Source organism: Panthera pardus, unplaced genomic scaffold, assembly GCF_024362965.1.
Source record: "Panthera pardus isolate Hobbes unplaced genomic scaffold, ASM2436296v1 HiC_scaffold_27, whole genome shotgun sequence".
NCBI lineage: Eukaryota > Metazoa > Chordata > Mammalia > Carnivora > Felidae > Panthera > Panthera pardus.
The window spans coordinates 65,405,874-65,433,628 of record NW_026526843.1 but is presented as its reverse complement, the minus strand read 5'-3'; the positions used below and the strand labels follow the sequence as shown (position 1 = coordinate 65,433,628).

Sequence of the window (27,755 nt, the reverse complement as noted above, 5' to 3'; positions counted from 1 at the left end):
AAATGATTCCCCAATTTGAGGGCAGAAGAATCTCCTGCAAAAGTCTCTAGCCCAGTGTTTCTCAAACCTTAACATGTATATAAATCATCTAGGAATCTTGTTAAAGTTCAGATTCTGATTCAGTAGAATTGGTGTAGGACTTGGAATACAGCATTCCTAACAAGTTTCCAGATGATAGTAATGCTGTTGCTCCTACTCAAAGTGTTACTCAAAGCATGGTTAGAGCTTTCTATGCCTGTTTGACATGATCAGTGGACTTGTCTCAAATAGGGTACTAAGTCTTTGCAATTTTCCCTGTTATGTTTGCTTTGAAATGTAATTTTAAATTTTGAATCAAACACATTAGAGTTTTTATTTTGTATATCTTTTTCTCCATTTCAATTTTAAAGAAATTTATTCCTATTTTGTTTTATACTAGCATCAGTCTGTGATGGATGGAGAAAAAAAAATTGGTCCTTCACCATGGATAGTTTGAGAAACACTGCTCTAGACAACAAAGAACTTTTTTTTAAAGTTTTTATTTAAATTCCAGTTATTTAACATACAGTGTAATATTAGTTTCAGGTGTACAATACAGTGATTCAATACTTCCATACATCACCCGGTGTTCATCACAAGTGTGCTCCTTAATCCCCATCACCTATTTAACCCATCTCCCCACCCACCTAACCTCTGGTAACCATCAGTTTGTTCTCTATAGTTAAGAGTCCGTTTCTTGGTTTGCCTCTCTCTCTTTTCCCCTTTTGTTCATTTGTTTTGTTTCTTAAATTCCACATATGAGTGAAATCATATGGTATATGTCTTTGATGGACTTACTTAGCATAATACTCTCTAGCTCCATCAATTTCTAGGCAATGAAGAACTTTTTATTTGGGACATAGAATTTATTTAGAAATGGTTTGACTTCTATTACATACGATTCCAAAGCAGTATTTTTTAAACTTTTCTTTTTATTTATTCCATAAACAATAACAAAACTCAGCTAGGTACATTATGACAGTTTCACCATACACTCAGTCACAAATATTTAAAACCTTTGCAACAAGAACAACAAAACCAGAGGTGTTACAAGAATAATTTACAAGAAAATCTATAAAACAGCAAGAAGCTCACAAATGTTCATTTTCATTTGCACAAGATCACTATACTCTTTCACAACATGTTTTGTGTTACAAAATTCCCAACAAAAGTGTATTTTTTCTTTGTATTATGGTTTCTAAAACCAGAAACTTTGAAGTAAATATCCTTTTATTAGCACCCAGTGGTGCAGAAAAAGGAAAACTCTCACATACAGACACTTCACAGCACTTTTCTAAGAAAAATATACACTTACAAAATATGTTACAAATTGGCACACTTAAAAATATACAAGATTTTGTAGGCGTCTTAAGAGTGATCCTTAAGCTTTATACCTCAATTGACTCTACAGATTATTTATAAAGCTTAACTCTGAAAGAAAAAAAGGCAAACAATTTCCTAACATTTTAAAGTTGCAGTGTCATATGTCAAACAAAAACTTAGGTTACATTCATAAAAAGGGCCTCTAACATATTTATTTTAAATTTTCTTAAATGTTTAAAGGGCTTGGGAGAGGAGAAAATGGAGACAATAGTTTCTTTAGCACCATAAATCAGTAATTTACTAAAGAGGTGCATTAAGTTTTATGGAAATTAAATTAAGGACTAGTACATTCAAAACTCTGTAGGCAGCAAACTCTAGTCAGTGCTACAGGTATCCCAGTAGAGCATTTTAAGCTTTCTACCCTCCTCACTGGGAGTAAAAAACAAAAGGCCTCTTCTAGTTTTCATTCTAGGCCTTTCCTTTTGTACTGTAAAACCAGGTTTCTCTGAAAGAGGCAGAATGATTTAAATACCTTTCTTCCTTTTGAAGAGGATGTTGAACACTCAGAAACCAGAGCCTGACAGATGGATAGACATTCTTTCCATTTCATATTGAGTGTTTCTTTTTTATTTACCCAGATACTGATTTTTAAAGCCTCATTCACACCGTAAGCTTTGTACTAAGCCTCTTTCTTTTACATTGTCCTTCTCCAATGTTTCATCTCTTAGTTATGATTCTGAAACCAAGAGTACATCTCAAGTATCACATAGCTGCAATGGGAACTCTGTTTCATGAATGTAGCTACTGTTTAATGCTCTGAGTAAAATGTACCTTACAGGGTAGCCTGTGTACTGCCATCAAAATAATCCCATGCTGGCTGAGGACCTTCAAGTTGATGACAGTGTTTCCCAAGTTAAACAGTCCAGCTAAAATTGTTTCTTCTTTATTTGGGTCCTTGAGAAACTTATACAAAAATTCCTGGCCTACATTGTGTTGACAAGATCCTTATTTATCCCTAGTTACTAAAGTGTTTTATTTTGGTACTAAACCTTCTAAACATAATGGTGGGCTTCGTGAATTTTATGATTAGAAAGTAAATCTCATATTAGTTTTATTTCATAAAAAGGACATATTCCTATAATAAGCAATCATTGAAAAATCCTAAATAAAAAAATCACCTGTAATTAGATAACTTCTTAAAAATCCAGGAGAAAACAAACACAGTTATAGCACTAGTTAGGACTAGCTAGTGCTCCATTCTCCTCTTTGGGGAAGAAACTCAGCTCTCTTCAATTCTTGGAACTGTTCTGAGAGCATCTGTAAATTGAAGATATGGCAGATCTGCATCAGACTGACTCAGCTTGGTAAGAGCAAGCTTGGTTAAGAGGTCCTTGGATGTGGTCTTTCTCCTTTAGGGAGTAAATGCTCATTAGGACCCAGTAAAACAGAAATTCACTAGAACTGCAAAACCTCACATAACAGGACATAGGGTGCTATCCAGAGCTGTTTACAGCTTTTGAAGCATCCTTTATGCTTCTCTCTCTTACACACATGCTTAATCCCCTCCCTTCCCCTCCCTCCCCCCTGCACACATACAGATGCTTCTCAGCAAGGAAAAAGGTCAGAGAAGGTGAAAGTTGTCACAAAAGCCCACCTAGCACCAAAGACTTCAGGGAGATGGCTAAAGAAGTGATGATCAAGGTAGTGCAGGAGGTTTGAAAAGATTTAGGATAAGGTAAGGCCTTAACACATAATTGCACAGAATAACAAGAAGTCAGAAGAGAAAGCTGAGAGGAAGCAGCATATGTGAGGAAGCTGGTATATGAGACGCTGGAGAGGCCACTGGTTTAAGCAAGTTATCACAGCCCAAACATAACCCCCAAAGTCTCGAAGAATCTTGGTCAAGGCTACTGTTTCAGCACCCTGCTCCACATAGTCTAGCACCTAACCAGGACTGAAAGGGGATCAGAGAGATTTTTACCTTCAAGGAAAAGGCGTTTCCAACTTTCCTCAGTCATGTGATATAATTACGTCTATGTGTGTGTGTGTGTGTGTGTGTGTGTGTGTGTGTGTGTATTTAAAATTAGATTTGAAAGTGGTCAAGACAATTAAAGGTATTAAGATTGAGAAGACTGCCCTCTGAAATTCCAGAAGTAGCCTGGCTAAGGTTCTTAAACTCTGACACTTTCGGTAGGTGGAATATAAGATTATAAAATAAGAAAAATTCTAAGACCAAGGACTGAAATTAGATAGAAAGAATAATGGAGAATACCATTTCCAGGAAAGTAAAGATTAAATAGGATTATGTTGAGGAGGCAGTAATAAGAACCAGAGAGGAGAGTCTAGAAGGAAGTGACAATCAGGAATTTCAGACCAAGGAAAATTTCATACATCTGACTTGAATTATCAGTGACGGCAAGACACTATTTTTGTTTCAGTGGTCCTCACTCCACTAAGGCAGATGGTCGAATAAGGGATCTCCAAAATTCAGGCCTACTATGTTGTGACAGGAAGAAAAAAAAATTGTGAGCAGTGACAGGACCAAAAAAGCCATAAAAACTGAAGAGCTCAGCACATAATGTACTGAGAGGATATTAAGTGAAATTAAGAGAATAAGCATCTTCTGCTTTGTCCTATTGCTCATTAATCAAACTCAGTTTCTTGTTATGTGTTAGTACAAAATGATTGATTACAAGTCACTAATATATGTGTTAAAAACATATAATGCACTGTAGGCCATTAAAAATGGTACTTTAAAATGTCAGTTCTCTTCAGTCAGTAAAAACGGTACTTTAAAATGTCAATTCTCTTCAGAGAAAGGGATGAACCATGCCCTAGAATTGGCCCCTAATGGGCTCCATAGGAGCAACTAAAAGAGTATCCATTCCAAAGGACTCATAATAGCAAGTTATGACAAGGAAACTCTTTCCAAAATTTCAGGCTGTCCTTCTATCCCACCCCTACCCCATTTTCCAAAGCTGAACTGATACTGAGAAAAACTGGGACAACTGTTCCCATATTTATTTTATAAACACATTGTACCCATGGAACATTTTATTTATTTCTTCTTTAATTGCCACCTTTTGGTTACATAGAGAGCACTCCATTCCTGTAAGTGATTTTGAGGTCTGGAGTCTTGGGGAATCATAATACAGATAGAGATTCCAAACCAAAATTTAGCGGCAAAGCAGAACAAACAAAAACAAAAACAAATACAAAACAAAAACTAGTTCCTAGGAACCAGCCATAGCATTAAGTATAAACAGCTAGCTATCAGAGTGGAGAAATAGAAGAAAGTGTTCCAGTTTGATTATTTTCCCTTCTGGATGGCAGCTGTAGAGTAGGAGACATGTTTCATCTGGTGCCTTTCCACTAAGTAATTGTCTAAGACTCACTGCACACAGAGCATCAAAACCTAGGAACAGGCCTGAAGCAGCCTCACAAAATGCTCCTCACCCACTCATCCCCATAGACACACACAATCACACCATCAAGAACACAGGCTTGTTCATTTTACTACCTAGCTATAAGTAGTAGAGCAGGCTGGTGAAAGGAATCAAGGACTGGGAAGTGTGTATACTTATATAAGTGACAGGCTTCCTTCCATTTCTCTCTGACTACTTTCAAATGTTGCTTCTCTGTTTGTGAATATATTTAGGTGGCAATGACTAGGTAGGTTTATATTTTGCTTAAATGTTTCCTTTTGAAACATCTTCCTTTGTTTTTTTTTTAAATCTCCCTTTCCCCCACCCACTTATTCTCCACCCTCCCACCCACAGCCTATATATTCACAAGATAATAGGTTAGTTAACAGTATTAGTAAGAATAGTAAGAGTAACAACAACAACAACCAACAACATTAATAATATTAATCCTCTATATCTGTATAGCACTTTACGATCTACAAAGCGCTTTTACATCCATTATCTCATCTGTGCCATAATGCATCAGTCATCAGACACATAGGCCTTCAACTGTGCAAGGAAAATAGATCAAATGTTAGAAGTCAAGTGGTGAATAAAGGGGAAGAAAAAGCTAGTCTTGAGGGATGTTGGAGCTGTGAAATTAAAGACAAAAGGGGGAAGGGCTAAATAAAAATGTGATTTCAAAAATTTATATAAAAAATTGAAATTTAAGTTTAGTGTTTGGCATCAAATACTAGTCCCCCTCAGACTCAGTATATATGGCCCTGATTAGTTGTTACCACAAATTGCTCAGCTTATCTAATATATGTACGTAACTCATAGGAGTTGAACTGAGATGCCTTAACATTTTCTTTAAATGACATTGGCATTGCAAGATTAAACACTTAAAGAACACTAAAGCCTTGATATGAGTGCACATTTATGAACATTTATGAAAGTACTTAAATAAAAGCAATCTATGTACTTCATTTATCATTAGTGTTGATTTTATAGCTATTTTATAATTTATCCCAGACTATTATAAAATATATAAAACTGAGATATAAAGTATCAGCAATATAACTTTGCACTTTAAATAATTTTCAGCTACAGATTTTGCTTTTAGAAAACAAACTTTAAAGCAGCTGTTTTGTTTCCTTGTAAAAGGTTCTGTAAATGCATATATTAGGTCCCTGATGGACTTAGCTGTTATGACTTCCAGACTTTTCCAACAATTTAACCATTAGACGATGGAACAAACAAAACTTTATTGTGCCTTATTTAATTGCTCATGTTTCCACACAGGACAGTAGAGTTTAAAATTTCAAAATAATATATGTGCGCATATATATATATATATATATATATATATATATATTTAAATTTATTAATGAGATTTAAGCTGTGGGGTGAATCTGTGAGATGAGGTAAGAAAATTTGGCACATTTCAAACAGTATCCTTTAAGTTTTGGTAAATTGTGTAACACAACATCTTTTCCACTGTGATCTATAGGTGCTATCCACATAAGTGGGGGTGGTTAATAGCAAGAATCACTGGAATGTTTCTAGTAAATCAAGAGGGACAAGCTCCCCAAATACAAACAAATGTTGATATAGAAGTAAAAATATATACAATACAGTCACTTGTTTGTAGTTTGGCACAATGTTTTCCTTTTTTTTTCCCTTGGGTAAATAGTGCATAAACTACTTGTGCAACTGTATGACTTTTTGAAGTCTTTTACATAGAACATCAGATTAAAGTTTGCTTCCAAATACTTATTCCCACACTTCAAAAATCTCTTCTTTAAGCACTTACATGTCAACATACATACCACAAGGCATATTTTGAAAGAAATAAAACACAAACATCAAATGTCTTTCTGGAAAATGTGAGTTTCTTCTTCAAACACAGGTAAAACCCAAAATGCTGTTTCTGCTTTTAGGAGATTGTAGTCGGAATCCCTGCAGAAAAACCAAACAATTTATGCCACCTTAGTTAGCTTTAGTGTATGTCCCACAAAGGGATCATACCATCTAAATTTGTTTACATCATACTAAATGCTGTATAATGCAGAGATAGATAGATACAAATAGCAGGGGGCACTAGAAAGCACTCCTAATTGCCACACAATGAGACTGTTTTTCCCCCCAAATTATGCTCTTTTTGCTTAAATGATTGTGGCCTTTTGTCTATATGACTTTTTGATTCTGTTGTTCAAAACTTTTTTTTTTTTTTTACTGCAAAGCCCTTCCCTTCCCAAAATCACTCAAGAGCATATTTTAGTTCTATTTCCTCAATTAGTAAAAACCAATGCAGAATAGCAGAAAAAGTAGACTTGTTAGAGTTTATCCCTAGCTAAGCCACAACAAAATTGCCCAATCTTTTGTGTGGCTTAAAGGTATAGGGATTTTCATGCACTTTTTTTCTTTTTAATTTGAAAAAGAAGGGAATGTGACAGTTTCTTTCATGCAAACTTTTGCTTTCAAGAGGGAAAAAATGAGGGACTGTGGGCTTAGCAGGTAGTAGGAAAGCTAAGGGTACATCATCTCAGTCATTTTGGTGCAGTATTACCTCAGTTTTTCAAAAGAAGCTGTCCCAGCCTCATCCTTGTGGACCTGTTCTCGCTCCACGCACTTTCCCTTACACTTCTCATCTCTCAGGGCCTTGGAGCTGGATTTGTGACGATATAACTTTTTGTGTGTCGGTCCATTATTGCCTAAAGTGCTCAGGCTATTACACTTTTTATCAAAGAAGGCAGAGCGAGAGTCCTCATAACCATGCATGTTTGCACGACCAGGATCACCTATTGCTGCTTTTCCATTGCTTTTACTCACACCCTTTATGGACCTGTGATTCTTAGTGCCTCCTGGGGACCCACTGTTGACCTTTTTCTTAGATTCCTGTGGTGTCCCAGCCAATATTTTAAGGGTTTTTAATTTTAGACTATTGGACTCAGGGGAGTAGAATATGTTGGGGTCTCCATGGTGTTCCATGGGTTCCCAAAGGGGCTCTATGGAGGCCATCATGAACCTCTGCACATCTGCCATACCAGAGGCAATGTTAGACAAGATATAGGAAGGCTCTTGAAATTCCCGTTGGTCGTCATCAAGGAGGCTATTGGTGTTTGTGCTCATGTTCATGTCGCTCCATCCTGGGTTACTCTCCTTCCCCAGAGCCCAATCTCCAGAAAGTCCCTTTTGAGTTGGCATCTTCATAGAGGCCACAGGGCCACCGTGTTGGATACATTCGGTCAATGTCTTTCCTGTGGAGGATATGTTGTTGATTTGGCCTCCTCCACGGCCAATGCCAACTTGCATTTTCTCTCCATTGATTGCAGCCATGTATTTCCCTTTCTTTGTTGACTTAGGGGCCTGGCGGGAGGTTTTGCCAGGTGGCTTTTCAATTCCTTTGTTGTTGGCTTTGAGAGATTTTTTCCTGGTGTTTTTCTGAGAAGAGCTTTGGTTCAGAGCCCCACTCTTGCCTGGTGAACTTTTCTTTCTTGATTTTGACACTTTGTTGTTAGTACTCATTTGACCAGATGGATCATTAAATGCTGATAAGCAAGGGGTTTTTTGGAGAAGACTGACAGAATCCTCATCATTGAACATATGGAACTGAAACTGATGGTTATTTAAAGTAAATCCATCATCCACTTGGACCTGCCGTGAAAGGGTACTGCAGTCCCACTTGATTTTCTCCATGTTGCCCAATGGTCCTGGGACACCCTCTTGAAACCCCTTCAGTGTTCCCAGTGTCTTAATACTCTCACATCTGGTAATTTGAGGGGAAAGACTGGGGGTGTCAGGTGGGGACACTTCTGAAAGAGAAGAGTGGCGGAATTTGTCAGGAGTGAAGTTGGAGATATCCAGGAGGTCAGTGGACTCCTTTAATGGTGTTATCTCATCAATGCTCTGCTGGATAACCAGCTTGGGGCTGCAATGGGCCAGGAAGTCATCAGTAATATCATCATCACCATCCTTTTCACAGGACTTCAAGCTTAAGGAACAATAATTGCTTGAGTTGACAGAGAGTTGGGCCATTGAATCAAAGCTAAAGAGCCGATCATCATCCATATTGGCTTGGCCCTGCTGGAAAGGAAAGCATATCTCTCCATTATTAAAGTGACATAATTGATAAGAGTCATCAGATGGGAGCTGAGTGTCTTGCACAGAGGCATATAGGACCTTGTTGCAATTACTGCCACCACTACTGAGGCAGATTCGATTGTATGTTGTAGATGTGAGGTTATTTTCCATGGAGAGTACTTGGGAGACTCCAAATTCATTAGATTGTGTTGGAGCTATCTCCCTTGAGACTTCAGCCATGAATTCCTGGGGGCCAGAAGTAGGTTTGTTGGGCCACACATTTCCATAGTTGTTTGATTCCATTTTGAAGTTTTGGGATGACTGCTGTAGCTCAGACTCAGAGGGTGAGGAAAGCACACAGTCCTGGGCAGGCTGAAGAGGCACAAATGATTTTTCTGTTTGAGTGAGGCTGCTTTCATTTTGCTCTGGAGAATGGTGAGCAAAGTATGATATACCAGTATTATTTGACAAGTCAGAAGCATCTAACAATGTCTGCAGATACCCTCCAGGGATAACAGGTATATTGGTGGCAACATTAGCAGATGATAGAGGCATTTCAGAAGAGCAGGTGGTTGGTAAGAAAGTAGAATTCTTGGCAACCTTTGCCTCATGAAATTCAGATAGATGAGAACTGTTTAAAGTCCCAGGGGTAGCTTCATTCTTTAAATTAGGTGTAGATGATTGATCTTCCAAAAGAGGGCTCATTTGAACAACTGACTTGCTTTCTTGACCAGCTTTGATTTTCTTGGATTTTAACCTGGCTTCACTTTTAAATTTGATTTTGTTGAGCACTTTCCTCTCTGGCCCCTTAAATCCTGCATCTTGGGCTTTGACTTTCACTGAGTCAGGGCCTGTAATGTCATTTAGATGTGATCCATTTGCACAGCTGGGGACAGCCAGAGGTGCTGACTTTAGTGTACCTTTCATGGCTCCATCTTCTTTACGAGTACAAGCTTGCCTCTGATCACTGCAGAATGAAATTTGCTTACCACTTACTGAAGTTTCCACAGATGGGATTCTTTGAATCCTGTGCCTGTTGCCAAGTTTAGATTTTCGTTTGCGAGCAGGTGGCAGGAATGACGCTTCAAAGCTACCTGGTTCAAAGTTTTGTTTTTGGCATAAGGGTGTCTTGTTGGAGTCAATGTTGCTATTTCTCTGTTTTTTCTTCTTTTGCCAGAAGCCCTTCAAGGGGGCAAGCTTGGCATATTTGTTGAGCTGATTTTCACTCAAATTCACTGTTGTCTCACTGGAATCTACCCTACCCAACTTCACCAGCATGTTCTTCTCACCTTTAAAGCGATTGATGATGATATATTTGATAATAACAGGGGGCTCCTTACGGGTTACTTTTCTTCTCTTTTTGGGACACCATTCATCATCATCTTCCTCTTTGGAACCACCTGGCAACCATTCCTTCCTCTCATTTACTTTTTCACCCTCTAGTGAGTCAACGTCATATAGATAATCTTCACTGTACCTGACTTTTCTCTTGGCTCGTAGACCATAGTTCTGCTGGGAGAAGGAGTTGCCAGAATTAGTGTCCCGAGCCATATAGCGGCTACAGTCCTTGATCTCCCCCATGACATCATAAGAGACCTCAATGAAGGAACTGTCATCACTGAAATTCCCTGATGCCTCCAAGGAATTAGCAAGATGGCCCTGCTTTGGATTCTTAAATTGCCCTACTTCAGTCCCACTGCATGGTTTATTTAAGGCAGATTTTTCTCCATTATCCTTTTCATCTTTTTTCTCTACACCCTTGTCTTCCTGTCCCTCTTCTTTGCCTTTCTTCTTGTCCAAGTTTTTATCCTCCTCCCCCCAGATGATGTTCACATCAGGAACCTTGAATTGGGAAAGATCGCTGTTCTGCTTCAAAACCCCACTCTTAGACTCCCGTTTGGGGCAAGTAGTAAAGACACTGGGAAAAAAGTTGAATTGGGCATCCTCCTGCATTAGAAGGGTGGTCTTGTCTCGAACATTGTCCTGGAAGGACTCATATCGAATTTTCAAGGAACAGACATCACTGCCCAGTGTTGACTCATCATCATCGAACATGTAGTTATCCACATCTTCTTCAGAGAATAAGTTGACAGACAGCTCATTTTTGGAACAGAGGTCAAGCAGTTCAATCTTACTCTCACTAATGAAAGTCTCAAAGTAACCCCAATCTTGATTGGAATTTGCCAGCAAAGCCTCTTCTGTATTACACTTGTCTAACAGTAATGCCTCATAATAACTTTTCTGAGCTGGATCCTCCAAGTCGATGTCAGATTTCTCAGCTTCTCGTTTTTCCCCTGCCCTTGATTTGTGCAGGGGGAAGCCTAGGAGCTGGTCTGAAAGCAGCTGCTCTCCATATTTCATGCTTTCTCCAGCATTAATACACTGAATCCCTATATCAGAGACTGCACAGGTTTCATAATCCTTATTTAGATCACCAACTTTCAGACTGATCCCTGGCTCAGGGTCTACTGCATCCTTTGATTCCATGAAGCAGCCCAAACAAGTCCGACTTGGCTGCATGAGGCAGTCCCCATTCAGAGCTGACATGCCTGCAGGCTCCATTATGGCAAATGGAGCTTTCTCACATTCACTGGGCAGTGACCATGTATGCAGGCCTTTTGTAACACCAGATGTAAGGGAGATGGCATTCACAGAAGCACTATTAGCAGCATGCTCAGGTGCTTCAATTAGGCCCAAAGGAGATGGGGGGCTCTGCATACAGGGTTTCTTAGAAGGCAGAGGCAGGAGACCCCTGGGATACATTAGGGTATCTTTTTGAACCACTGGTATAGGCTGGATTGGTGCAGCAGCTTCTAGAGCTGCAAATGACTTCATTGCAACATCTTGGTCCTCTGAATCTGGAGAAAAGGGAAAGAAATGACAGAAATAAAGTTAAAGGTCTTAGACCACTACTCATTAGAACACTCTTTCCCTAGATCAGTTTCTGGTACTTGATCTTATATAAACTAAGTTTCAGCTTCTCTAGCTTTAGAACTAGAAACTACAAAGTTAAAGAACAACGCTGATTTTATATTGAACATTCATGAAAGTGAAAAATAGTATTTCTTTAGATTCAGCTTGTTCTTTAGACACAGAGCTCTCTCCTCAGAAACAGAGAAATAATTGGACTGCTTGATCAATTGGAAAGTTAAGGCTTCCAGGGTGGGAAAATGCTCAGATGGGATATTTATGGTTTCAATCTATAATGCTTAGTCCTATCAATCAGACCTCTGTTCTAGCAGCTCCTCTGAATCTAGATGTTCCAAGCCTAATTCACTAGGAATTTTGAGGAACTTATTCATCTGACAGAGATGATTTGCAAGAGCACAGTGGTTGGATTAAATAGCTCTTGGAGACCCTTCTAGCCCAGTTAGAAATCTGGTGGAATAAAATTTAGGATTAATATCAATCTCAAAGGCTTAATATCAATCTCAAAGACTTAACCTGCTCCAACTTTGTAGATACTAAAAATCTATTTGGTGTAGTAACACCAAAGGACCACTAGGAGAGGTAGTATATACTATAAATTCTCTTACCATTTTCTTTGACCCCATTAATCAGAGTGTTTTCTCCATTGGCTGAGGCAACAACAGCCTTATCTTGTTGGTTATCCATGAATGTAACCTCTTATTTTTTCATTCCAAGTCCAAATTCTGTCCAACCTGCACATTTCAAATATATAATGTTAGTCATTAAATATATATTTTTCTCTGTTTTAAGGTTATTTCAGCTAGAGAGATCTTAAAAGGCTCACTGTAATTTACCTGTTTCCAGACTGGCTTCATCACCACTGTTGTTTTTTGTTTCATACTTTATACCCTAGATCCTTCTATCCCCTCTAGGCCACCATACTATTTATAATAGAAATCTGAAGCAGGCAGACTTATGCCTTCTTCCAGATAGGAATATATTTAACCTAATCATGGCCATACAGTTAGAAAGGATGCAAAGTAGAGTCCAGAGTAACATGAGAGAAGGAATGTATGCATGTAAAGATTGGCTTTATTTTTGTTTGCCTCATTTCCACCTCAGAAGATCTAAAGCTCTTCAAAAACAAGGCAATTCATACATACACACACATATATATCACACTCAGATTTTCTCTCTCTCTGCCTTAAAATTTGACTGCTAAGGATGGAAAAAGGTAAAGAATTCTTTTCTTGGTTTCTCAACTTTCATGATCTTAACTCTGTTAATGACAAATATTCCTCAAAGCCCAGCAGGATTTTAAAATGTTACTACAAAGAAGAGCTTAAATTTCTGAAAAGTCCCTACATCATCTATTTTAGGGCATAGAATACATATCTATAGTCCCTTATCTCCTGCCCGCCTACTTGGGTGGTAGGTATATGCAAAACAGTAGAAGACAAGGCCATCTGAGATGGAGTTATCTACCATATGCTATCAGAAAATCTATAAATCCTTTTTTCACAACCCCCCTTTTCCTAGACCTTCTTCTCAGCCAAGTATCCATCCCTTTATTAAAAAGCACAGACTGCTGATGGCCAAGCAGCTGTTACAAAAATCTCAAGAGTATATTCATTTATCCTACTACATGGATATACTATAAAAGGTAGGACCAGCATTGAGGGAACAAGAAGCAGTAAGCAGAGTTTTACATGATTCAGTCTCTATACTATTTTACCTATTTCCTTATCTGTAAAATAATAAGTCCGTATTAGGCAATCATCTAGTTTTAAAAATGTTAGATGGCCCTGAGTTTCTCCTAACATTTATATATCAGAATTGCCAAACTTTCTACTTACACAAGGCCTGATTTGAGAGTAGCCAATAAACCAAGGTGCCAGGGAAAAAAGGAAAGATATGCTTACTTGTTGTATTTACACAAAAAGAAGGGCTGAAGATTTCTAAAAAGTGGAGAGAATGGGCACCTGGGTGGCTCAGTCGGTTAAGTGTCCGTCTTTGGCTTAGGTCATGATCTTGTGGTTTGTGGGCTTGAGCCCCGTGTCAGGCTCTGTGCTGACAGCTCAGAGCCTGGAGCCTGCTTCGGATTCTGTGTCTCCTCCTCTCTCTGCCCCTCCTATGCTCATGCTCTGTCTCTCAATAATAAATAAACATTAAAAAATTTAAAAAATAATAAAATAATAAAAAAATAAGTGGAGAGGAGAGGCTAACAATGTCAAAGTCCCCACCGCTTGGCAAGAAGGGTTCATTTGTGGTAGAAATGAATAAACAGATCAGATGGTTTAGCTTCTGCTTCAGAGAGAATCATATGGGTCATGTGGAATCATACTGCCATGATGGATTTCTCTGTGCAACTTTCTTTTTAAGAAACTCAACTGAACTTCAGGTATCATTTTACTCTTTTTTAACCACCGCCTAACTAACTCCATCTTGGCAGGGACTTCATAAAAGTCAAATTATTTGTAGGTTTCAATAATTTGGTATCTTCTTGCCCCTTATGCCTAAGGCTAATTACAAGGAAGTCCATTTTTATCACCAGGAAGACCAAGGCACAGAAAAAGAAAATAAGGTCTCAAAAAAAACCTAATGGCAGATCTGTGAAAAAACCTCAAGTCTCCTGACCAAGAGACCAAGTATTTTTTCTTAAAACATAAAATGCTTTCGCTATAATTCTTACCACCTCCGACCCCTGGCCAAAAGAAAGATATAGAAATACAAATTTCCACACGTTATTGATCTATATACTTCCATCCTCTTTCAGGTAATAAAATAAAGAACAGCTGCTTCAGACAAGTAGTAATTATTAGTAAAAATTAATGTACCATAAAATATATGCAGGAGCAATATACTTAAATATGAAGAATTATACAATGTCACACAAGACAAGGACACTATGTCAGGGGACATATTAATGTCATTGTAACTTTATTCTGGGATGTTATTATTGTAAGAACATAATTTTCCTTGGGGCACCTGGGTAGCTTAGGTGGTTAAACATCCAGCTCTTGATTTTGGCTCAGGCCATGATCTCACAGTTCGTGAGATCGAGCCCAAGTCAGCCTCTGTGCTAAGCGCAGAGACTGCTTGGGATTCTCTCTCTCCCTTTCTCTCTGCCCTTCTCCCATCTGTCTGTCTGTCTGTCTGTCTCTGTCTCTGTCTCTCTTATTCCCTTCCTCTTTCCCTCCCTCTCTCTCTCTCTCTCAAAATAAATAAACATAAAAAAGCACATAATTTTCCTCTAATAGAAAATCAGATCAAGCACCCAGGATTTATGGCTCTAAATTAAAGGGTATCTTTTTTAAAAAAAATTTTAAACATTTATTTATTATTGAGAGACACAGAGCATGAGCAGGGGAGGGGTAGAGAGAGGGGGAGATACAATCTGAAGTAGGCTCCAGGTTCTGAGCTGTCAGCACAGAGCCCGATGCAGGGCTTGAACTGACAAACTGTGAGATCATGACCTGAGCTGAAGTCGGTCACCGAACCAACTGAGCCACCCAGGCACCCCTAAATTAAATGGAATCTTAAAGGGTTGAGAATAGAAGAAATATACTTTAGCAAGAAATAAAGGAGAAATGGAGATGGGTATGGGAGGTTATTGAGTTTGGAAGGGGAAAGTAAGAGAATGCATGAATACCCCCCAGGTTACAGAAATTATCTCATTTTGTACTTATAATTATCTTGTAAGGTTGGCTTTATTAGATTCACATTTTTTTTCAACAGGTAAAACTAAGTATTATAGATATTAATGTAATGATTATAAATTATTTGGGCCTTTGTTCTGCAGAATTAGAAGGCTAAACCCTGAATAGATAATCCTGTGGTCCTTTCCTATGTCTTTTCAAAGCTCAGCTCTAAGCGAGACAACCCAAAGGCATATATTTTCTCACATTTTTATTTATTTATATCTTGGCTGCTTATAAAAATGATTTGGGAGAGGGATTTTAATTTTGTATGGTTGTAATACAAACAGTTCTTGGCTTGCTTTAGCTTTTACCGACTGATCAGCATTTTAGGACAACAAATTTTGTGGGGTTTTAAAAACCTATTTTGAGCTAAAATTGATTAGCACTTTTGGAATTATGTACAACAAATTGCTTTGCTGATCATGGTAAATCATCAGTGTAATGGTATTGAAATAACATTAGCATGGAGATAGGTATTTTGAAGCAAGGAAATGCTCAATTAAACTGGAAAAGCAACCCCTCTCACCTGCCTTTCCCCTCAGTTGGGCCTGTAAAGGGTTCATATATACTGTCACAGTAGGCTGCTATGTTCTTCCCCAAAGGCCTTTAAGCCTCAGGTCTCAGAGTCTAAGTGACCTACCCTAGCATTTGTGTTGAAGGGCTGTTCTTGGCGTTTCCAACTAAAAAAGGAAAAATCAAGGCAAGAAAATAAATAAAGACAACATAACCTTTGGGGTTTGAGTAGTGCTGATCTTTAGGATACCAGTTTAAATAAATTCAACAAATTGACTAGGCACCACCGGTGGTAACGGTAGTGTACCAGGCACTGCCATGGAAAAGACAGGTGAATGAAACTAGATCCATGTTCTTACGGTGCTAAGAGTCTATTGGGGGTAAATAAGCCATAAAAATTTTCTAATAAATGTATAGTATGCTGAAAGAGAAGCAAAACATTTCTATGGGAGTTCCAAATGAATAGATCTAATCCACCTCTAGAGAGGAGGGAGATCAGGGAAGGCTTTACCAGTAGCAGCAGCATTTGAGATGGACCTTCTTGGATGGTCTTTCAGGAGGTGAGGATGGAGAAGTATAGAGGAAAGGCATTCCAGGCCGAAGGATCTTCATGAGATGCCAGGAGTCTCTCCCCACTCTAGTCTATCCTCTAAACAACTGATACAGAATTATAGGTCTGACGACTTGCCCTAAATATTTGTTGTGACTTGCATACAACACCCTTCTCAATCAATCTTCAACTTCTCAAGTTGTATTTTCCTTTCATTCTGTTTATCTTTCCCTATACTTCCAAATATTCTAGCCAGGTCTGCCCCCTTAATATGCTAGAGCATTTTTTGCTTCCAGGCATATTGTACTTGATATTCCCTCTGTCTGGAACGCCTCCCCACACCCTCTCCCATTCCTACCCCTTCAAGCCTCCCTTTCACCTCCCTCTTCTATTCCCTACTCAACTTTTTCTTGACACCTTCCTTGATTCGCCCCACCCAAACAAAATTAGTCTCCTCTCTGCATTCCCAAATAACATTGATCCCCTTTGTGTCTATCACCTTACATAAGCATTACCTCTTTATATCTGATTCCCTCAATAGACTAAGCTCCCTTCACCTCCGCAGGGCGTAGCTCACACATAGTGCTTAGAACATGGTATGTATCAGGTAAAAGTTGATTAAACAATAATATTGAATCATACGAAAAGCTGGGGGGAGATTTCGGGGAACAGTAAGCATTTGGCTGAAATATCAGGTACACACAAGAGGATATGGCTGAAAAGAGCTACACTGTGGAGGCCACCTGAATCTTAATCCAGGAAGACACTGAATGGTTTTGAGTAGGACATTAGGACCAGTGAAAGTGGAAAAACCAGAGGTAGGGAAATAGGTTAGGAGACAATGTTCAGTTGTAAGAAGTCAAGAAGATTAGAATTAAGAAAGAGGAAATAGGAATGGAAAGGAGATGTTAGATTTGAGAACTGCAGGGGTGTGTTTGGAAAATAATTTAAAAGTGGCAGGTGAGTGGAAAATAATTTAGAAGTGGCAGGTGAGAATTGGGCAGGAGTCAGTATATACAGAGAAAGGAGAGGTCCAGGAGTTAATAAAAGGAGCACTAGAGATTGTTTGATTCCTGGCCAGAGTAGCCTCAGAAATAAGGATACCAAGATCTTCATGAGAATAAAACAAGGTAAGGAATAATCATCAGGTCCAACATGGATAATGAATTTGACAAGGATCTTAGCTGTAATACTGCAAAGGAGACAACTGACCAGAAGTTGTTATAGATGGGGAATCTACAAGTTTAGTTAGGGACTGAAATGGAGCACGGAGATGGGACTGCTATAGCGAACAGGTCCAGAGAAGGTTTCCAGGCTAACCTATGCAACCTCTGTCTAGTCTGACTTTTCCAAGTTCAACTTCAGTCAGTATCATGGATGACAGAATCAGCAATATTTCAGAGAGCACATTCTTATCCATAATACTGCTTGGCTAATTCCATTTTCTAATACTTTCCAGGATTTCAAGATACTACTTTAGAAATATTGAGGTATGATGCTTTTAAGTACAGAAAACATGCTTAAATGAGGAGCCTTGTAACTTTAAAAATATTAAGGGTGAGAGAGGCATGAAAAAGAGACTATCACAGTTAAACTAAAGAATTGTATATATCTCAAAAGCAAAGTATAAAGAATTGTATATATCTCAAAAGTAAAGTATAAATCTATTCCATCTCTTATTATAAAGATTCAAAATTCAAAAGATATGCACAAATAAACTCTTACAGAAGAGTTCATATAATATAATGGATGGAGTATAACTACTTACTAGTTGGGTGTCTCTCCTTCCCCTCTCTGGTCCTAAATTTTATTAGCTATACAATAAGGGAGATTATATATCTAAGGGCTTGCCTAGATTTTAAAAATTATAATTTATTTAATCTTTTTTAAGATTGAAATTACAGGGGTGCCTGGGTGGCTCAGTCAGTTAAGTATGCAATTTTGTCTCAGGTCATGATCCTAGGGTTGTGGGATTGAGCCCCACATTGGGTTCTGGGCTGAGCATGAAGCCTGCTTGATATTCTCCTACACTCCCTCTCCCTCCCCCTCTTCCTCTCTCCCCTGCCTGTGTGCTCTCTCTCTCTCTAAAATAAAAAAAATATTTTAAAAAGACTGAAATTACATGTGCAAGAAAAATTAGTTCTGATTTAATTTTTATGTGATTCTGAGATGAGCCTAAAATGTACATTTGAGGGAACTCTTTACTGTCTTCCATCTCATGCTCCTTCCTGTATTCCTCTGATTTTTGTACATTCCTACCCCAGTCCTATCATAGGCAGCAAATAGGGTGCTGCTGCTGGTAACAGGGCTCTATATATTCCACATGGCTTCAGTTTTGGCAGCTACCAATCTGGGGTGAGGGCTTCTTTGGTGCATTTTTGTCCTAATCAGTGGCTCAGTGTTTGAGTGTCCCTTCTTCCACTTTTCGTTTTCCCTTCACTTAGTGTTCTTATCTGCACCATCCTTTGACATCACTCTAAAGTGATTTCCAAAAAGAGCAAGTACATAAGACCATAAATCATTAAGAAAGTATTGTCTATGTTAAATATGCCAATGACATAAAACCCGAATATTCAATAAGACTTGAAGTAGGGGTAGAAACAAGCAGATGTACTCATGCACCCAAGTCATGAATAGCCAACCTCTCTACTAGACTTAATTTATAAACTTTTATTTTTTTTAATTTTTAATGTTTATTTATTTATTTATTTATTTATTTATTTAATTTTTGAGAGAGAGAGATGGACAGAGTGTGGGCTGGAGAGGGGCAGAGAGAGAAGGAGACACAGAATCCAAAGCAGGCTCCAGGCTCCGAGCTGTCAGCACAGAACCCGATGCGGGGCTTGAACTCACAAACAGTGAGATCATGACCTGAGCCAAAGTCAGACGCTTAACTGACTGAGCCACCCAGGTGCCCCAATTGTTTTTAATTTTTTAAAAGTTTATTTTTTTTATTTTGAGAGAGTGAGAGACAGCACGAGTTGGGGAGGGGCAGAGAGAGAGGGAGAGAGAATCCCAAGCAGGCTCTGCACTGACAGCATGGAGCCCAACACAGGGCTTGATCCCACAAACCGTGAGATCATGACCTGAACCAAAACCAAGAGTCAGACGCTTAACCAACTGAGCCACCCAGGTACCCCTAATTTCTAAACTTTTAGACCACAGGTAGCTTCACTTTATGGGCACATCTGAGCCCCTTTGCCTTTGCAAATTTTTATTTTCAGGACTTCTCCTGCTTGCTTTCTCTCTCAAGTCCAAAGAACAAGTGATAGATAAGTCCAATCACTGTCAGGTAAAGAATGGATATTTCCAAAAAGAGTCTCTTTCTTCTTGTCACCAGATCTAAATGGGCAGTATAATGACACAGTAAGCACAGAGACACCAACCTACAACACCCATTGGTGTGTACAAGATGGTGAGTCTTTAGAAGGAGCATGCCACTGTAGCCTGGCACTTTGTGAGAATGGGTTTATACAAGGACTGTGTCCTAATCACTGAGTGCCTTCATTAACAGGCAGCATTGAGTTACATTTAATGCTTGAGTGCAATAATTGTAGGCTGAATTATCCTTTGATTTTTTCCATGTGGTTTATAATCTCTTTTCTTACTACTAATCTATCCTGTTAATTTGCATTTTAAAAATGCTATTAAATTCTTTTCAGAAATATAATCACTGAATCACAGAGTTAAAAGGATCTTAGAAGATAGTCTAATCCCAAACTCCCCATTTTACAAGTGGGGTAACCAAGTCCCCCAAAGGAGAATCTACTTGCCCAATGTCACACAGTGAGTTGGTAATACATACATATTTGGAAATAACCCCATGGCACCAAGTTACATATCAGGAGAAATATAATTTGTAAATAAAAATAACCACTAATTAGAGCACTACTAACTTTTTGTTTGTCTGTATTGGAGGAAATGCTGTCACAAACAGGAGAAATCTCTTTGCTTATCCCAAGGTGGGGGTGAAAGGGAGTGGAGAAAAGGCCAAACCCGAAATGTACCTGGGATGGAGGCACAGCTCTTCTAGACTCTGGATTCTAGAGCTCTATGTTGTCACCCTGAGGCATACCAGTCCAAACACCATCTTCTCCCATTCTCTCTCTCTCTCTCTCTCTCTCTCACACACACACACACACACAATGTGTTTATGTACACTCAATAAATGAAAGTACCTTTATTCTTCTATTTTGGAAGCAGGATGCTGCATACTGGACCAGAGTTGGAAGACAAACAGAGCTGGAATTCCATTTTATCTGAACATGCTAAATAAATTCAACTATTTAATAATGCCTAGTTGAAATAACACTCAAAATTCTGAATTGGGGGTTGGAGGGAAGATGGCGGCGTAGGAGGACGCTGGGCTCACCGCTCGTCCTGCTGATCACTTAGATTCCACCTACACCTGCCTAAAGGACCCAGAAAACCGCCAGAGGATTAGCAGAACGGAGTCTTCAGAGCCAAGTGCAGACGAGAGGCCCACGGAAGAGGGTAGGAAGGGCGGCTAGGCGGTGTGCGCTCCACGGACTGGCGGGAGGGAGCTGGGGTGGAGGGGTGGCTCGCCGGCCAAGCAGAGCCCCCAAGTCTGGCTGGCAAAAGCGGAGGGGCCGGATGGACTGTGTTCCGACAGCAAGCGCGACTTAGCGTCTGGGAGGTCATAAGTTAACAGCTCTGCTCAGAAAGCGGGAAAGCTGGAGGACAAAGGGAAGGAGAGCTGCTGAGCCCCCGGACAGCAGAGCTCAGCTTGGAGGGGAACAAAGGCGCTCGCCAGCGCCATCTCCCTCGCCCATCCCCCAGCCAAAATCCCAAAGAGAACCAGTTCCTGCCAGGGAACTTGCTCCCTCTGCGCAAACACCCAACTCTGTGCTACTGTGGAGCCAAACCTCCGGCAGCAGATCTGACTCCCTCCCGCTGCCACAGGGCCCCTCCTGAAGTGGATCACCTAAGGAGAAGCCAGCTAAGCCTGCCCCTCCTGCCCCTGTGCACCTTGCCTACCCACCCCAGCTAATACACCAGATCCCCAGCACCACAAGCCTGGCAGTATGCAAGTAGCTCAGACGGGCCACACCACCCCACAGTGAATCCCACCCCTAGGAGAGGGGAAGAGAAAGCACACACCAGTCTGACTGTGGCCCCAGCGGTGGGCTGGGGGCAGACATCAGGGCGGACTGCGGCCCGCCCACCAACTCCAGTTATACACCACAGCACAGGGGAAGTGCCCTGCAGGTCCTCACCACTCCAGGCACTATCCAAAATGACCAAACGGAAGAATTCCCCTCAGAAGAATCTCCAGGAAATAACAACAGCCAATGAGCTGATCAAAAAGGATTTAAATAATATAACAGAAAGTGAATTTAGAATAATAGTCATAAAATTAATTGCTGGGCTTGAAAATAGTATAGAGGACAGCAGAGAATCTCTTGCTACAGAGATCAAGGGACTAAGGAACAGTCACGAGGAGCTGAAAAGCTCTTTAAACGAAATGCAAAACAAAATGGAAATGACGACGGCTCGGATTGAAGAGGCAGAGGAGAGAATAGGTGAACTAGAAGATAAAGTTATGGAAAAAGAGGAAGCTGAGAGAAAGAGAGATAAAAAAATCCAGGAATATGAGGGAAAAATTAGAGAACTAAGTGATACACTAAAAAGAAATAATATACGTATAATTGGTATCCCAGAGGAGGAAGAGAAAGGGAAAGGTGCTGAAGGAGTACTTGAAGAAATTATAGCTGAGAACTTCCCTGAACTGGGGAAGGAAAAAGGCATTGAAATCCAAGAGGCACAGAGAACTCCCTTCAGACGTAACTTGAATCGATCTTCTGCACGACATATCATAGTGAAACTGGCAAAATACAAGGATAAAGAGAAAATTCTGAAAGCAGCAAGGGATAAACGTGCCCTCACATATAAAGGGAGACCTATAAGACTCGTGACTGATCTCTCTTTTGAAACTTGGCAGTCCAGAAAGGATTGGCACGATATCTTCAGTGTGCTAAACAGAAACAATATGCAGCCGAGAATCCTTTATCCAGCAAGTCTGTCATTTAGAATAGAAGGAGAGATAAAGGTCTTCCCAAACAAACAAAAACTGAAGGAATTTGTCACCACTAAACCAGCCCTACAAGAGATCCTAAGGGGGATCCTGTGAGACAAAGTACCAGAGACATCACTACAAGCATAAAACATACAGACATCACAATGACTCTAAACCCGTATCTTTCTATAATAACACTGAATGTAAATGGATTAAATGTGCCAACCAAAAGACATAGGGTATCAGAATGGATAAAAAAACAAGACCCATCTATTTGCTGTCTACAAGAGACTCATTTTAGATCTGAGGACACCTTTAGATTGAGAGTGAGGGGATGGAGAACTATTTATCATGCTACTGGAAGCCAAAGAAAGCTGGAGTAGCCATACTTATATCAGACAAACTAGACTTTAAATTAAAGGCTGTAACAAGAGATGAAGAAGGGCATTATATAATAATCACAGGGTCTATCCACCAGGAAGAGCTAACAATTATAAATGTCTATGCACCGAATACAGGAGCCCCCAGATATATAAAACAATTACTCATAAACATAAGCAACCTTATTGATAAGAATGTGGTCATTGCAGGGGACTTTAACACCCCACTTACAGAAATGGATAGATCATCTAGACACACGGTCAATAAAGAAACAAGGGCCCTGGATGATACATTGGATCAGATGGACTTGACAGATATATTTAGAACTCTGCATCCCAAAGCAACAGAAGATACTTTCTTCTCGAGTGCACATGGAACATTCTCCAAGATAGATCATATACTGGGTCACAAAACAGCCCTTCATAAGTTTACAAGAATTGAAATTATACCATGCATACTTTCAGACCACAATGCTATGAAGCTTGATATGAACCACAGGAAAAAGTCTGGAAAACCTCCAAAAGCATGGAGGTTAAAGAACACCCTACTAAAGAATGAATGGGTCAACCAGGCAATTAGAGAAGAAATTAAAAATATATATGGAAACAAACGAAAATGAAAATACAACAATCCAAACGCTTTGGGACGGAGCGAAGGCAGTCCTGAGAGGAAAATACATTGCAATCCAGGCCTATCTCAAGAAACAAGAAAAATCCCAAATACAAAATCTAACAGCACACCTAAAGGAAATAGAAGCAGAACAGCAAAGGCAGCCTAAACCCAGCAGAAGAAGAGAAATAATAAAGATCAGAGCAGAAATAAACAATATAGAATCTAAAAAAACTGTAGAGCAGATCAACGAAACCAAGAGTTGGTTTTTTGAAAAAATAAACAAAATTGACAAACCTCTAGCCAGGCTTCTCAAAAAGAAAAGGGAGATGACCCAAATAGATAAAATCATGAATGAAAATGGAATGATTACAACCAATCCCTCAGAGATACAAACAATTATCAGGGAATACTATGAAAAATTATATGTCAACAAATTGGACAACCTGGAAGAAATGGACAAATTCCTAAACACCCACACTCTTCCAAAACTCAATCAGGAGGAAATAGAAAGCTTGAACAGACCCATAACCAGCGAAGAAATTGAATCAGTCATCAAAAATCTCCCAACAAATAAGAGTCCAGGACCAGATGGCTTCCCAGGGGAGTTCTACCAGATGTTTAAAGCAGAGATAATACCTATCCTTCTCAAGCTATTCCAAGAAATAGAAAGGGAAGGAAAACTTCCAGACTCATTCTATGAAGCCAGTATTCCTTTGATTCCTAAACCAGACAGAGACCCAGTAAAAAAAGAGAACTACAGACCAATATCTCTGATGAATATGGATGCAAAAATTCTCAATAAGATACTAGCAAATCGAATTCAACAACATATAAAAAGAATTATTCACCATGATCAAGTGGGATTCATTCCTGGGATGCAGGGCTGGTTCAACATTCGCAAATCGATCAACGTGATACATCACATTAACAAAAAAAAAGAGAAGAACCATATGATCCTGTCAATCGATGCAGAAAAGGCCTTTGACAAAATCCAGCACCCTTTCTTAATAAAAACCCTTGAGAAAGTCGGGATAGAAGGAACATACTTAAAGATCATAAAAGGCATTTATGAAAAGCCCACAGCTAACATCATCCTCAACGGGGAAAAACTGAGAGCTTTTTCCCTGAGATCAGGAACACGACAGGGATGCCCACTCTCACCGCTGTTGTTTAACATAGTGCTGGAAGTTCTAGCATCAGCAATCAGACAACAAAAGGAAATCAAAGGCATCCAAATTGGCAAAGATGAAGTCAAGCTTTCGCTTTTTGCAGATGACATGATATTATACATGGAAAATCCGATAGACTCCACCAAAAGTCTGCTAGAACTGATACATGAATTCAGCAAAGTTGCAGGATACAAAATCAATGTACAGAAATCAGTTGCATTCTTATACACTAACAATGAAGCAACAGAAAGACAAATAAAGAAACTGATCCCATTCACAATTGCACCAAGAAGCATAAAATACCTAGGAATAAATCTAACCAAAGATGTCAAAGATCTGTATGCTGAAAACTATAGAAAGCTTATGCAGGTAATTGAAGAAGATATAAAGAAATGGAAAGACATTCCCTGCTCATGGATTGGAAGAATAAATATTGTCAAAATGTCAATACTACCCAAAGCTATCTACACATTCAATGCAATCCCAATCAAAATTGCACCAGCATTCTTCTCGAAACTAGAACAAGCAATCCTAAAATTCATATGGAACCACAAAAGGCCCCGAATAGCCAAAGAAATTTTGAAGAAGAAGACCAAAGCAGGAGGCATCACAATCCCAGACTTTAGCCTCTACCACAAAGCTGTAATCATCAAGACAGCATGGTATTGGCATAAAAACAGACACATAGACCAAAGGAATAGAATAGAAAACCCAGAACTAGACCCACAAACGTATGGCCAACTCATCTTTGACAAAGCAGGAAAGAACATCCAATGGAAAAAAGACAGTCTCTTTAACAAATGGTGCTGGGAGAACTGGACAGCAACATGCAGAAGGTTGAAACTAGACCACTTTCTCACACCATTCACAAAAATAAACTCAAAATGGATAAAGGACCTGAATGTGAGACAGGAAACCATCAAAACCTTAGAGGAGAAAGCAGGAAAAGACCTCTCTGACCTCAGCCGTAGCAATCTCTTACTCGGCACATCCCCAAAGGCAAGGGAATTAAAAGCAAAAGTGAATTACTGGGACCTTATGAAGATAAAAAGCTTCTGCACAGCAAAGGAAACAACCAACAAAACTAAAAGGCAACCAACGGAATGGGAAAAGATATTTGCAAATGACATATCGGACAAAGGGCTAGTATCCAAAATCTATAAAGAGCTCACCAAACTCCACACCCGAAAAACAAATAACCCAGTGAAGAAATGGGCAGAAAACATGAATAGACACTTCTCTAAAGAAGACATCCGGATGGCCAACAGGCACATGAAAAGATGTTCAACGTCGCTCCTTATCAGGGAAATACAAATCAAAACCACACTCAGATATCACCTCACGCCAGTCAGAGTGGCCAAAATGAAGAAATCAGGAGACTATAGATGCTGGAGAGGATGTGGAGAAACAGGAACCCTCTTGCACTGTTGGTGGGAATGCAAATTGGTGCAGCCGCTCTGGAAAGCAGTGTGGAGGTTCCTCAGAAAATTAAAAATAGACCTACCCTATGACCCAGCAATAGCACTGCTAGGAATTTATCCAAGGGATACAGGAGTACTGATGCATAGGGGCACTTGTACCCCAATGTTTATAGCAGCACTCTCAACAGTAGGCAAATTATGGAAAGAGGCTAAATGTCCATCAACTGATGAATGGATAAAGAAATTGTGGTTTATATACACAATGGAATACTACGTGGCAATGAGAAAAAATGAAATATGGCCTTTTGTAGCAACGTGGGTGGAACTGGAGAGTGTGATGCTAAGTGCAATAAGCCAGAGAAAGACAGATACCATATGGTTTCACTCTTATGGGGATCCTGAGAAACTTAACAGAAACCCATTGGGGAGGGGAAGGAAAAAAAAAAGAGGTTAGAGTGGGAGAGAGCCAAAGCATAAGAGACTGTTAAAAACTGAGAACAAACTGAGGGTTGATGGGGGGTGGGAGGGAGGGCAGGGTGGGTGATGGGTTTTGAGGAGGGCACCTTTTGGTATGAGCACTGGGTGTTGTATGGAAACCAATTTGACAGTAAATTTCATATATTAAAAAATAAAAAATAAAAAAATAAAAAAAATAAAAAAACCCAAAATTCTGAATTGGGGTTGAGGGACTGGGGATACCATGATGAGTAAAAATTTTTTGAAAAAGTCCCAAGTGATCATAGTAGTTTTCTTCTATAGTTGTTTACTTATCCCTTACTTCATTTTACCCTCAAAGCAGAAAACAAGAATATAAAGAAATAAACATCAAATTAATTAATATATGTATTTAGAACCCTTAAAGAATTACAGATATATTTATTCATTTTCTAATTGATCAGCTATTTTTAGGTAAGTAGACAAGAATCATCTATAAGTAAATTAAAGACAACACATACCCAAATACAAAACATCCCATGAGCAAAAGTGATACTTCTAGCTTGGCCCAAGAATTTGCAATCAATCTTGGTATTGCTAGAATCTCTCCATGGGCTGCTGAGCTAGCTATTACAGATAATGAGGGGCCTCAGTTTCATCATTCATAAAACCCCTGACCTTCTTTTCTAATTTCAGAGATAGTTCCAAGGCTTTCTCAACAAGCCTTTTACAAGGCTATATTTGAAGAGAGGCACCCGTCCTCTACTCTAAGCAGTGAAGAAAAGCAAAGTTTAACACTGATGAAAATCTGAGAATCTGGGGCTTAGTTGAGTACCCTAGTTCCTAACCCCCCACCCCCGGCTATATGGAGATCAGTACAAACAGCTGGGTGGAAGGCTGAAACTGTCACAAGAGTGTGAATGTATGTTTACTATTTCTGTTTTATATGTTAGACTATGCCATGAGGAGAAGAGAAATGAGAAAAACAAGCTCTACAGCCAAGGCACTTATAGTTTAGGAGAGGTACGAGTATACTTGGCATAGCAGGTATCTCTCAGTCTTTGATTGGCTCAAATATTTATTTCTGTGTTTTGACTTTACTTTCAAATTATTCTAGCCTCAGAAGCCTCCAGAATAGGTCTTCCAATTAGTGTAACTGGGGTTTCTTTTATCAAAGAAAAATTCCTCTAATCCA

At 39.3% G+C, this 27,755-nt stretch overlaps 1 protein-coding gene across 1 annotated transcript in view; it reads right to left on the bottom strand.

Annotated features, from left to right (window-relative positions):
• Positions 1 to 930: 930 nt before the first annotated feature.
• NEXMIF (neurite extension and migration factor) overlaps positions 931 to 27,755 on the bottom strand; it is a 156,135-nt gene continuing 129,310 nt past the window's right edge. The window contains exons 2-4 of the mRNA XM_019438186.2: positions 12,368 to 12,493; positions 7,318 to 11,689; positions 931 to 6,707 (exon numbers count right to left, since the gene is read on the bottom strand). Of these exons, the coding sequence (XP_019293731.2) occupies positions 6,614 to 6,707; positions 7,318 to 11,689; positions 12,368 to 12,446 (4,545 nt within the window). The 5' untranslated portion in view covers positions 12,447 to 12,493 and the 3' untranslated portion in view covers positions 931 to 6,613. The remainder of the gene's footprint in view (positions 6,708 to 7,317; positions 11,690 to 12,367; positions 12,494 to 27,755) is intronic.